Source organism: Scomber japonicus, chromosome 12, assembly GCF_027409825.1.
Source record: "Scomber japonicus isolate fScoJap1 chromosome 12, fScoJap1.pri, whole genome shotgun sequence".
Lineage (NCBI taxonomy): Eukaryota > Metazoa > Chordata > Actinopteri > Scombriformes > Scombridae > Scomber > Scomber japonicus.
In genome coordinates, this window is record NC_070589.1 from 18,103,212 (window position 1) to 18,116,117 (window position 12,906).

Below are 12,906 nucleotides of genomic sequence, written 5' to 3' on the forward strand. Positions count from 1 at the left end.
TAGAATATGTGAATTTGGGGCAATTTTTGCTTAAATGAAGCAACTGAGTGGAAAACCACCATAGTTGCGTAACACTTCTGTTGCTTGACTAATCAATTAATTAACCAATTGTTGCAGCTCTAGTAGTCACAAACACTACTTTTCATGCCCAGTGTGTCGAGATGTTGGAGAATCAGTATATATTTGTTATAACAGCTGTTGTGATCCTATGTTACAGCATGCACGTGAGGCTTGTAAAAATGCCTCCCTCAAACTGCTGCATGCTCTAATAAATTCATTTTGATTTATTATTCCTTTGACTGATTACACGGATGTAAATATTCAGCAGGAAAATATATAGTCTCTGTGACAGAGTTTCTTTTCCAAGCACCACCACTCTGTCCTGTTGGGTCAGAGCTTCACTGCCACTCACAATTATTTATTAGGCTACATATTCACTCTCTATCCATCACTGTATTGCCACCCGGTCCGGTCACATCTCTTTATGTTTATTACAGTGTCCCACCTTCCCAAGGAGGATGATTGACGTTTTCGGAGAGGACCGAGGTGGGACTTGCGCGCTCCTTCTTCTCCAATCGTGGCTCGAGGGGGCGGAGGCTTTTCATCCATACTCTGATTATGAGTCAGTTACCAGACATAAGCGAAACAACAACAGTTGCTGGTTACTTTGTAGCAATCATAAAAACTCCAAAAGGCAAGTAGAGTGTTTAGAGCATTCTGGCTCATCCAGCTCTCGCAGGTTTCATATCAGAGGAGCACAAGACGCTCCACTTTTAATCAGATTAGGAGCCTTTAATGTTCGATCCTGCCCCCCCTCCTACAGTAGCGGTGCAGGAGTGGCCAAAGCCAAAAGCAGCGATTCAGATCAGATTTCACCTAAACCAGCTGGGAGAGAGATCGAGAGAGAGAGAGAGAGAGAGAGAGAGAGAGAGAGGATTTGTCAGTCTCCCTCCTCCCAAATCCAGAAAAGCTTACCAAGGAAAAGGAGGAGTGTCGGAGCTGAGAGAGACGCAGAGGAATCCAGAGGAATTTCCGAGGATATTTTTTCTGTGATATTTTTTCTCTTCTTGCTATTGAAATTTAAAAGTTGGAGGCGAGGCAGCAGGGACCGTGGTCAAGGATGGACGAGCAGCCGCGGTTGATGCACTCGCACGGAGTAGGCATGGCCGGACACCCCGGCCTGGCGCAGCATATGCAGGATGGCACGGCGGGGACGGACGGAGAGGGAAGGAAGCAGGACATCGGAGACATATTACAGCAAATAATGACCATCACAGACCAAAGCTTAGACGAAGCACAGGCGAGGTGAGGCCACACACAAACACATACACATACACACACACAACCGCCCCCCCTCCCCAAAAAAAAAACAAAAAACAACACTTATATTATATTAATAGGAGCGTGGAAATATTGGGCAATGTTGTCGGGGATGGAGGGCGAGATAATAACACTGTGGTTTGTATGGTGACTGCCTCTAAATGAAAGCAATTACGCCCACTGAAGTGCTGTGAAAGCGACAAAAAAGACCTTAAAAACTTGTCACGATTCGTATTTGAATTTCCCATTAAACTTCTGTGTCACATTTTTAATCAAAAGCATTAATTATTGTGCGATTATCGAAGATTACTGAGGTTTTTCTTCTAAACTGTGGAGCAGTTGCCACTTCAGTTTCACAGAGACTCCTCTACCTTGTTTCAAAGGAGCTTAGATAGTAATCCTGTGCTATAATAACATGTTGCAGATCCTCTCTTATAGTTCTGACCCATTGAACTATTAATGATAACATTAATGATGATGCAAGGCAGATCATCTTTACAGGGAGGATTTTGTAGGTTGTAAATAAGGAAAATGTGGATTTTCTAAATGTTTTGATCCTCTATTGTGTATTTATGTCACAAATATTAGATACATTAAAAAGGTATAAATTCAGTGTGTGTATTATTACCATTTTCTTTGCTTTGGCTCTTGAATGTTTTCTGAATTCTGCATCTTATAGCAAAAACCATGCTGGGGTGAATTGTGTCTTGATGATGATATTTGATGATTTCAGGATGCTCTGTTCTTTTAAGCAGCTTTGTGACTGTTGCCACTTGTTTGAATATTGATCTGGAAAGTGGTTTCCTGTCCCTTTTTTAGGAAACATGCACTGAACTGCCACAGAATGAAACCTGCTCTCTTCAACGTGTTGTGTGAAATAAAGGAGAAAACAGGTACGTTCTGTTTTACAGTTTCTTTTGTTTGCTGGATTTCTTTGGTTTTTGTTACTATATTGTCCATTTTATGATTTAAGGCTGTGTGCTTTGTAGAATTATTACATTTAAATAATTAAAGAGAGGCTTAAAATACTATAGAGAAAAGTGATACTCAGGCACTAAGAATACGTCACGGTCATGGAGACGTTCTTCTCTTAGCATTGTAAATTTCAATGGCATAAAACCTATATTTTCGAATGATTTGCACCATGTTTTTCCTGTCAAATCTCACACACCGTGCATGTGAGCAGTACTGGCCCCAGATGAGTTGCTGTCAGCGTACAGGAGTGTTTTCGTGCCGACATTTGGGCCTCTCTGGGCTGGGCTTTCTCACTCCTCTCTGTGTGTTTTCCTTGGCCGAGTTTGATGGCGTTTGCTAAGTGAGCTGTTTTACATGCAGAGGCAGGTCAGAGGGATTTTTTCTGTTTATGTTTGCAAGGAGGGTCAAAGTCAAGACAAGGAATGTGTGAATTATTACTCGCTTAACAGCAGATTAAAAGAAGAGCGGCTCACATGATGAAAGCCTGTGATTATTCTCTTGAGGGATATGGCAGAGCGCTGTTTAGAGATGGCTTTTCAAGGGAGGAAATAGAACAAAATATCCAATATGACCTTATCTGTGAACACAACTTTGGAGCTGTCTTTGAGTTTATTGTGAGAGCCTTGTCACTTTTTCTGCTGGTGTTGTTGTTGCATTCACAGCCATGTAAGACAGCTGAAAATAAACACAGGTCTAGTATGGAGGCAATACCATTTTCCTTCATTTAACATTAACTCTTATTCACTGACATTTCATTCTTATGAGTCAGAGTTTGGCACAGGTTTGTACAGAAAAAAAAGGGAGAAGGAGCTAGCAGACACTCTGGGATTTTCACCAGATTTATAAGGTTAAAGAGAGCAGTTGTGAGGAGGAAGCTATAGTAGGTTGGGGCCCTGTTTCTAAATTGCAAGGCTTGGAAGAGTGAGAGAGTAATGCCTGGCTCTTTGTAAACTGTCTGGCGTCTCCGTGGGTTCAACCAGAGTTCGTTTCCAAAAAGAAGAACAAAGTGACTTGGACCTTTTCCTGGCTTTTCCCCCTGCCTCTCCTCTCTTCCCACCCTTCTTGGCAACCAGGATTTCAGCGGGCTTCTGATGAGAGAGAGCCTCTCCTCGGCCTGCTAATTCTCTCCCCCTCTGTTTAGGACCAAGTTTGGAAATGAGCATATTTCACCGTGGTTTATATTTTCTTTTCTGTTTTTCTTTTTTTATATTACAATTTACAGTTGTATTGAATCATTTATGGGCTGGGAAACATGCTCTCCAAACCACAAATCAAAAAAGGTCTAAATAAAATTGTTTTTATGAAGACAGCATAACATTAAAAAAGTTTAGAATAACCCCAGCCACATTATAGAGAATCAAGACTTAATGGCCACCTCACTGTGCAACCCCCCCCCCCCCCCCCCCCCCAATCTACATTTGAAGAGCTGAGCTGCTGAGCTGCGGCTCATCTTCGCCCATAGGAGGTTTGTGCAGACGAAACTGAAAATCCTTTCACTGCAGTGACAGAGAAAATGACTCAAACCTTCACCATGGCATTTACAGCCAAATGTGCTGAGTGCAGTGTATGCGAGCGGAGTACAGCCTGTAATTTGTCAGGTCTTTTTTATATTCTTTATAAAGAGTCAGCTTCTCCTCGCTTTTTACATTGTTGCAGTCAGAGTGTCTTTGAGGAAGGAGAAGTGCAAGCAGAGGGAGACGAGCATCAGTTCAGATTTAAAGAAGCCCTGTTTCCTCGACCTTTTGCCTTCTGCTTTGTAACATAAATCATTTGTTGCATGTAGTTATACATATATGCATTGCACTCACCTATTCCTCATGGCGTATTAGTGGCGGGTGAGTGTTGACAGCAGCAATATGAGACATTGCAGCAGTGAGGTGTCCACTGGCGAGCAGCTGACAAACAAGGCGGGAGCGCATGCCAATAGCAGATAGAGCAGGCCTTAACTGATGACCCCACCCCACCACTTGCTGTATATTTGCGCTGGGGTCGGACTCGTGTCATGGTGGGAGAGTATTTAGCAAGCTTAAACAAGCTCAGGTTTGCACGTTGGCTTATGGAAAACCAGCGGCGGAGGCTCATGTTACCACTTCCAGACGTTCCTTTTGACCACCAGTATTATATTTCATGAAAACACTTCTTGCCTTGACTACGAGCCCCTCTTCACTTGTTTCTTTTTTTTTGTTCTTTAACTATCATCATTGTTCTTACAGTTCCTGAAAGCACTTACAATTTGTTTTCCTGTTCTTGCTTCACATCCTGTGAAGAGAGTTGGAGAGCGTCTTTGTTTGTGTGGAACCATTACGGCAGGGGAAGCTGGCACGTACAGGTTGACTAAGTAAGAGAAGCCAGACACCAAGTCAGTGTTTCTGGGTGTCAGATTTCAGGCCTTCTCTCTCTCTCTCTCTCTCTCTCACTCCTTCTCTCTCTCTCTCTCTCTCTCCCTCTCTCTGTTTCTCTCTTTCTGTTTCTGTAACTCTCTATCTGTTGGGCCTGGGACTGTTTCGTCAGGCCACTCTGTGTCAGCAGCCTCACATTACCCCCACGCAGGCTCGGGTCAGATGGAGAGCTCCTGCATGACTAATGTGATCAGACGGATAATGCATTACACCGCTTGAACTTATCAAAGCTGGAGACCTGCTGAATCAGTCGGTCCAGCTAACTGCAGCCCCCCCCCACCCCCCCAAAGTGTGTGCTGCTAATTAGACATGTACACACATTTTAGATATTCACAGCACTGTTGATCGTGTCACTTTCAAGGTCCCTGATGTGGCAGGATGCATGAAAGCTGGGAGAAGTAGTTTCTATCAAAGGAATTTCATTTGACAAGTGCTGTGTTGGTCCAAGGGTTGCAACTAACGATTATTTTCATCATCGATTAGTCTGATGATTACCTCCTACATTAATTTGTTATTAGTTGTTATTGTTTAGTGTATGCAATGGCAATTTCTCGGAGCCCAAGGTTGTTGTCTTTAAGCATCTGTTACGTCCCAAACCCAAATATATTCAATTTGCAATGAGAATAGCAGCAAACACATTCACACTGGAGAAGCTAGAACCAGTGAAAACTATTCTCTCATCATTGAAACTAGTTGATGATTTTCTGACAATTAATTTAGTAATTGTTTCAGGCCTGGCTGCCAGGCTTGAAATGAAAAAAAAGGTTTGTCGTGATAAAATGTTAAATTACAGTACAGTGGTATTTTCTGTAACATTAACATCGAATGGTGATGGAGGTACTAGTTGAGCTCCCATGAAGCAGTGGAGTGACTGGTCACTATGGCTCCCAGTGCTGCTGTTTTTCAGTATTTAATTGACATGGCTGTCCATGATGAGTTCAGGGGTTAGTGTTGCCTCTCTTTGTTACTCTCCTCTCATCTCCAGTGACAGATGGAGGCATTAGTCTCCAATGTGGCGCTGTCCTGAAACTAATGGCTATGTCCTTGGTTTCCCCGCACTAGCTGGGAGACTGTATATCTGTCCCCGGCTTGGAAGTGCCGAAGCAGCAGTTTATCCCCCCATGTTTTAGTTTCCACGGAAATAAGGCTGAACAGGACCCTGTCTGTTCTCTCATAAATAACTTAAAATAAATAACTTCAGAACCAGTGCGAAGTTTTCCTGAGAAAACGTTTGCTGGTCTTTGATTTGCGAGTTTACAAGAAACTCTTCTACCACTTACCAGAAATGTTCATCTAAGTGAATAATAATAAACAAGTGATATATTTTTGTAAGTGGCCCGAGCAGGGATGTTTTTAAGTTTATCTTTGCTTTTAAAGTGAGTTATATCATACATAAATAGGCTGGATTCTCTTTTACACACTGACATTTCCGCTATATTCATATTTATATTCTCCACATTATCGGTGTAGACACACTTCAGAAACAACAGCAAGTGTTTTTGCTGTTCCCTGTCCTCTGATATAAACTCACTTGCAATTAGGATAGCTAATATATTATGCAAATGTTGACTGGCTTAATTGAGACATGTTAATCATGTTTTAAGAGGCTAATTACAGCCCTGTATATCTGAGGTGGGAGTAGTAATTAGCCGTGATAACAGATCTGGCTGTAGAATGGTCATATTCTGTGTGTCGACGTATGGCGTGTGCGTGTGTTTACTAGAGCATGAGTAGGTTGCTAGGTGTGTGTTTGTTTTTGATTATTTATTTATTTTTCAGTAGTTATGGACGCAATTTTCTACATCTTTTTCTGTCGTAAACAATAATTAAATAAATAAGTTTTTCATTTGCATTTCTCTCGGGGTTTGTTGTCTTTGCATGCATTCAAGTAAGTGTGTGTTAGTGGACAGATAAGTATGTTTCCCTCCTCATACATGTTTCACCGCACATCTTTTTGCCCTTAAGTAAAATCAATTCACCTATTCAACAGAAACATGAATGTATTGCATCTCTATCTATACTTTATTTCCTGCACTTCTCAATTTAGTTATCTGATGCAGCAGTCCTGGCCATTTTGCACACTGGGCTTTTATACAGGGCTGTGTTCTTAGTTTTCTGACAGAGATCATATTCAGATCCATTACGCGAAGAATGCCTTCCCACTTATCGAATATAAAATTGCTTTAGAGAGGAAATTTGCTCTATGGCGGAGTGGAGTTTCTTTTTTATCAGATGTTTGTCTCTGGAGCAGCTTTTAGTGTCTACAAAACAGCTTCGGTGACATTATTGCAGTTGCAATTGCCTCAGCCATTGTTTTTCTTATTGGTGCTGCTTGGATTTGATTGGATTTTCCACAGTCTCGTGGAATTGCCTCACGCAGTAAGGCCGGTGTTGGATGTGTATATCCTCATATTGTTGGAGCTGAAACACCTGCAGATCTTATTACTGATATGTTCATGGGGTTCCAACTGTGTACTCAAACTACCTCTGAATTATACAGTTTACTTTCTCATTCTTTATGGCCAAACAAATCTGTTTTTGTTGCATGCACATGGCACATCAGCTGTTGCTCGCTGTTAGATTGAAGAGGCATATCCTTCCCTGTATCAAAAATCTAACTCACACATTCAGATTTTTATGGGCACTTTGATGGAGATGGTTGCCGTGGCAGTTGATAACCTTTAATTCGAGGTGTGGGATCTCATTTCTCTGGCACCCTGCCACTACGATGTAAGTGGCGTGTTGGCAGCATGCTGGGGTTGTACAAAGGAACCCCCCCCCCCCCCCACCACCACCACCACCCTCCACACCCTCCCCAACCACCCTCGACTTCGATGAACAGTCAAACGTAAAATGGCAAGCTCTCTTCCCTGGCTGACTTAGTAAAAATGACATAAATTAATACATGCTGCTTAAACAGGACCAAGATTAATGGTTGCCTTTCGCAGCGGCTTAGATCCACTGTCAGTCGCTGCTCGCTGCCCAGATGGAATCAACACCAATCAATGAGGCTACCCGACTCTCCCTGGATATCTGCTTAGGATGTCGAGTGGGACACACACACACACACATACACACACACACACACACACACACACACACACACACACACACAAACACACACACACACACACACACACATATTTTGATATATACTGTACATGCAGCCAGACACATATAGTGTATGTGTCCCTCTTCGGCATCTCTCCATATAAACTAGCAGGCATATCCTGTATTACTTCCCATACAGTAAGGTGTTCAATCAGGTGCCACAGAGTCAGATGGGGAAGAGCAGCGAGGCTGATGGCTTAGTAGTGATTGGATGTTTCAATTACTGATAGTAATGCCATGGTGTAGTGAGTCATGCAGTGCAGATAGCACCATTTATTTTAATCAGGACAGGGGAGAGATGGGTGTGGATGTGTCTCTCTCGTTTCAGAGTAGTTTCACATTTAGATGCAGGGGAGTGTGCTCTCTTTCTCTCTCTTTCTTTATTTCACACACAACACACACACACACACACACACACACACACACGTGTCGACACACACTCACACTCAGGTGGATTGAGAGTGGAGGAGAGGTTGCCGTGGGTAACGCATAGCGACAAGGTAGTCTCTCGGTGAGCTATTCTAATTTATGTTAATAAACCTTGCCGTTGCCGTGAGAGACAAAGGGGACACAGATGAGCCTTAGTAACCTCGGCACCTTCACTGGAAGGAAAGGCACAGACAAAGAACAATGCAGACACACATACACACACACACACACACACACACACAGAAAAGAGAGAAGAGATATTGAACTGTAGAGAAAGACACAAATACTGTGGCGGAGAGAGATGATAAATTTAGCCACACAAAGAGTTGTTTTGTGGCTGCAAAATCAAACAGCCTCATGCTGGCAATTTTCAGTCTGGTGTGTGGTATCTACTTTTCCTGCTCGTGTGTCAGAGTGTGTGTTGGAGGGGCAGAAATAGTCAGGCAGGCAGGCAGGCAGTCTCTTGGGATTGTTGCTGCTAATTCCGTGGGGCCTATAGAGACACAGGGTGCTGCAGTTTTGGATCACTTCCCAGGGCAGATGTGACACCACAGGTAGCGTTTAGCACAGTGGGGTGAGAGCATGAGTGTTAGCAGAGGTCTGCACTTGGCCTGGCTGCCTGGCAGTGGAAAGACCATCTTGGAGAGCCTGATAAGGGCCCTTAAATCTGCTTCTGAAGTAGTGTAAGCTCTTTCTAAAAGAGGGTCCTCAGCATGTATGAATAAAGAGAATCTCACTATGATGTGGATCATGTTTGTGTTGTCTGTAGTGATGCATTAATGTACTGTAAAAAAAATCTAAATAAAACAGTTATAGATGAGATATTTTCTTGCTCTAAATCAATTGTTTTGAAAAATCTCACTCTCCATTGAAGTGAAATGTTATCACAAGCAGAGTATATTCTCAATTAGTTGAACTTGTTACTATTAGATGACTTGTTACTTTTAGAAAAATCTGTTTAAAAAAATATATATAGCTAGACTATTTTATTTTTTCAGCCTGAAAAGTAGCCACACCTTAAAATGTGCAGTTTCAGCTCTGATTTCTAACGAGATAAAATACATAAACAGTGTCTCACAGTAACAGCAATGAGGATTAATAATGCAGCGATGCCTCCTTACCGAGTCCCTGTACTGTCGATATCCTTATCCCAACCCAAAGAGTGTAAGCTGTGGGTTTCCTCTGTGCCTTCTGTCTGCCAGCTTGCCTTTGGCGGTGTTAGTTCTGGACAGTTAACTCCTACTGAAATTATGTTAATTGCTGTCATTTTCTTTTTTTTCCTACTTGAGCATAATCAGCAAATTATATACTTCTGTTCATTTATTACCAAGCCACTTCTAACAGAGTTTTTACCCTTCAAAGATCAAAAGTTAGGAGGCAGTTTGCTGTTATGGTTTGTATTTACATGTGGTTTTATGTGCACAAATGCGCATTCTCGACAATTTGTCATTTTAGTGGAACAGTCTGTGATTATAGTAGCAGTATCCTGTCATAAAACATTTTTGAATTGGTTGTTTATATACGGACGTAAAATCAGTTTGAGAAAAAAATGTGATACAGATCAGTATTGTTAATCATTTATTGATATGCTGATTGTTTGTGCTTAAGTCATAAAATAAGGATAACACTATGGGGTTTGTAGTTACTCTGGATGGCATCATGTTGTGAGGGGTTATTTAGATAATGTGGACCCTCTCCAAAGCATCTTCTCAGTGTTTCTATTCTTGCTAAATGTCATTTTCTCATCTCTGTTTTGTCTGTTTTTTATAGAAATGGGAGTCTCAGTATCATGTTCAAGTTCACTTTGAGCCTTGTTGCTAAAGGAGTGCAGAGGATTTCTTATTCATGCTTTCAACCAGTTGTTCACAAGGTTTGAACCAACAACCCCGTGACTCCACGCACGCCTCGAGGCGAGCTGCTGCTCTTCTTCTATTATTTTTTATTTGGCTTGCTGGCACCACCTTGTAGCCGGTTTTATTGGACATGTCCTTCAGCACCATGTTTAGCAGTCTCCTCCCCTAAACACATAAAATTCCTTTATGTTCCTATTACTTGAGTTTATGAAGAGTGTCTTCACCCACCCCCCCAACCCCCCCACCCCTCCCAGCCGAAGATCATATTGATAGATTGATATTGGGAGAGCTGTAGTGTGATAAAGGCGCGGGGGTTAAGAGCTTCTTGGATAGTTTAACCTTGATAAAACAGTTGTTTCAGTGAGGCTGATTTCGCCCCATCCGTCTTCATCCGTCAGGGCCCCACTGAAGTATGCAAATGAAGGCAGTAGAGGGAAGCGCCGTGTGCGGTTAAATGGGGCGTTGCGAATGTGCGGTGTACCGCGCCGACGGGGTGATACTACTTACTGTCCAAATTTAGTGTGTCTCTTCTGAAACACCCCCCCTTTCCTTTTTGTCTGCATTTCAAGAATATATACAGCCCTGAGAGGAACTGTGGCCTCTCGTAAAGTGATTACAGCTGTGGCAGCAGCAAAGCACTTTATGCTTGCATTTTCTTGTACATGTGTTACATTATTATAGATTTTAATGTTTTTGAGCTGAAATTTAGTGACTGTCGCACAGTGTTTTGCCTCTTTATTTCTGCAGTATCTGTATTGACATGTAGTGGGGGGTTTATTGCAAGCCCCAGCCATACATTTTAGAATATGGCTGTTTATTGCGCTAATTAGTAAGTCTAGAGGTGTAAGGGTAATAATCTTTACGATAATAACAGTTTATGCCTTAACACCGCTCTCCATTCACAGTTTACATTGCTCGGGCAGCTTCATTTGCCTGATTAGTTTCGTACCTACTCAGCAGCATTAGGGATGTTTTTTTGTGTGTGTTTGATTCTCTCATTTATCTCATGTGTCGGCATATTGATTGATTCCCCCGCTCACTCATTATTTTGTTCTGTTCTTCACAACTCATTTTCAGAACGAGGGCCAGCGCTAAAGCCAGAAACAGATACCATGTCTCCTCTCTGCTGTCTGACTAGCCACCACACACATAAAGCTGTCAATCAGGAGCTTTCCTGCCTGCCCTTTGTTATGGAACGCCAGCTCTGTGGGTGGGTCCTCTGGGTGATAGATGGCTCAGAGAGCCTATCGGACTGCTAGAAGCATCCATCTCTGTCCGGAGCCTGTTAAACAAGCTTGGGAAAGCAGCCATGTAGTCCTAACCACCACTGGCCTCCACTAAAAAACCCCATTAACATTAATGAAGGGTAGCTTTAAAAGTTCTTCAGTAATAGGCTTGAATTGGATTTATGAGTCAGATAGTTTGCCAGAGAGTACGTCATGAAAAATGTCACTGGTAGATAAATGAAAATGAGCATTTGAAAGGTCTCGGGACACCGTTTCAGCAAGGATTTCAGCTCAGCTTGGAAACATTTTTTTTTTTGCCCCTCAATCATTTTTCCTCCAGCTCTAACATCACGCACCAACTTCAGTCGCTGTGAGGGAAAGCAAGGTGTTTGATGTTTTAAGTGACTGCAAAGATAAAGCTGCTCATCTTACAAACAGTGCTGTTGCTTCTTGAGAGAGAAAAAAATAAGTTCTTAATACTTTTTTTTTTTTTAAAGTCTTTTCATCCCAGGTGGCATTGGCCATTTCAATATCTTGTAACTACCACTTTACCTGTCTGGAAGGTCCCTATAGATGGCTGATGTGAAACTGCCATTAGCCAGCCAATTCTTCAGCCACAGATTACTGTGCCAGTACGTGGTAATCACAATGTTGAAAAAGGTCTGATTGCAGTCCATCCAACCTACAAAGTGCGGCATAAATGGGTTTTTAAAGGTCTGCAGTCGGTTGTTGGTTGTCATCATAGTGCGTTAGGACTGTCAAAGGCAAAATGGCAATTTTTGAAACCTTTCATTTCATGTGAATGTTAAAAGGATGCAGAAATACACTCACACCAAACCAGGCAAACAAGGCCTCTGTAAGATTGTTCACTCAAAGTACTGCATGTGTTCGAGCTGCACCTTTTCATGCCATTCACCTTTTTATTTGTTTCCATTAAAAATACAGTTATTTTTAATACTTCTCAGTTCATACACCACCCCTCCGTCTTGGTTTCTCCCTCTGTCTTTCTCTCTTCTTGTTCCTCTCCTCCCGTCTCTCGGCTAGTCTGCTCCCTGCTAACCTCTGATGTCATTAGCGTTGGAGGGAGGTTGAGGGGAGAGAGGGGTTGCTATTCTTAATGAATTCCACTGTGTCTTTGCACTCCCCCACCTAGTTAACCCTACCCCCCTGCAATGCTCAAGGTGTCAAATTAGAGCAGCTGGATAAGGGGAGAACAAGGATGGGCAAGGTACATCTCACCCCACCTCATTTTCTTACTCTCCTTCAAATCTCCTAATACAACATGATATTCATGAATAGTATCCATGTAACAACTCTGCAAAAATGGTTGAATGCACTTCCCTTATTCACATTAATGATTGGGGAGCTGGTACTGCAGTTAATATAATGTTACTCATACAGTGGTGCGCACTGAAAATACAGTTAAAGGTAAAATCCACCCTCAGGCACTTTCACACTGTTATGTATCAGTATGGAAATATTATTCAAGGGGTTTTGTTAAGAAGAATAGCAAAATCACAATGTAAATATGCTTGATTACATGTAAATGTCCTGCAGTGTAAGAACAATATCAGTACCATCAGTAATATCAAT

At 42.2% G+C, this 12,906-nt stretch overlaps 1 protein-coding gene across 1 annotated transcript in view; it reads left to right on the forward strand.

The window, feature by feature from the left end:
- The first annotated feature begins 1,005 nt into the window (after window positions 1-1,005).
- pbx1a (pre-B-cell leukemia homeobox 1a) overlaps window positions 1,006-12,906 on the forward strand; it is a 43,923-nt gene continuing 32,022 nt past the window's right edge. The window contains exons 1-2 of the mRNA XM_053329449.1: window positions 1,006-1,305; window positions 2,140-2,213. Of these exons, the coding sequence (XP_053185424.1) occupies window positions 1,121-1,305; window positions 2,140-2,213 (259 nt within the window). The 5' untranslated portion in view covers window positions 1,006-1,120. The remainder of the gene's footprint in view (window positions 1,306-2,139; window positions 2,214-12,906) is intronic.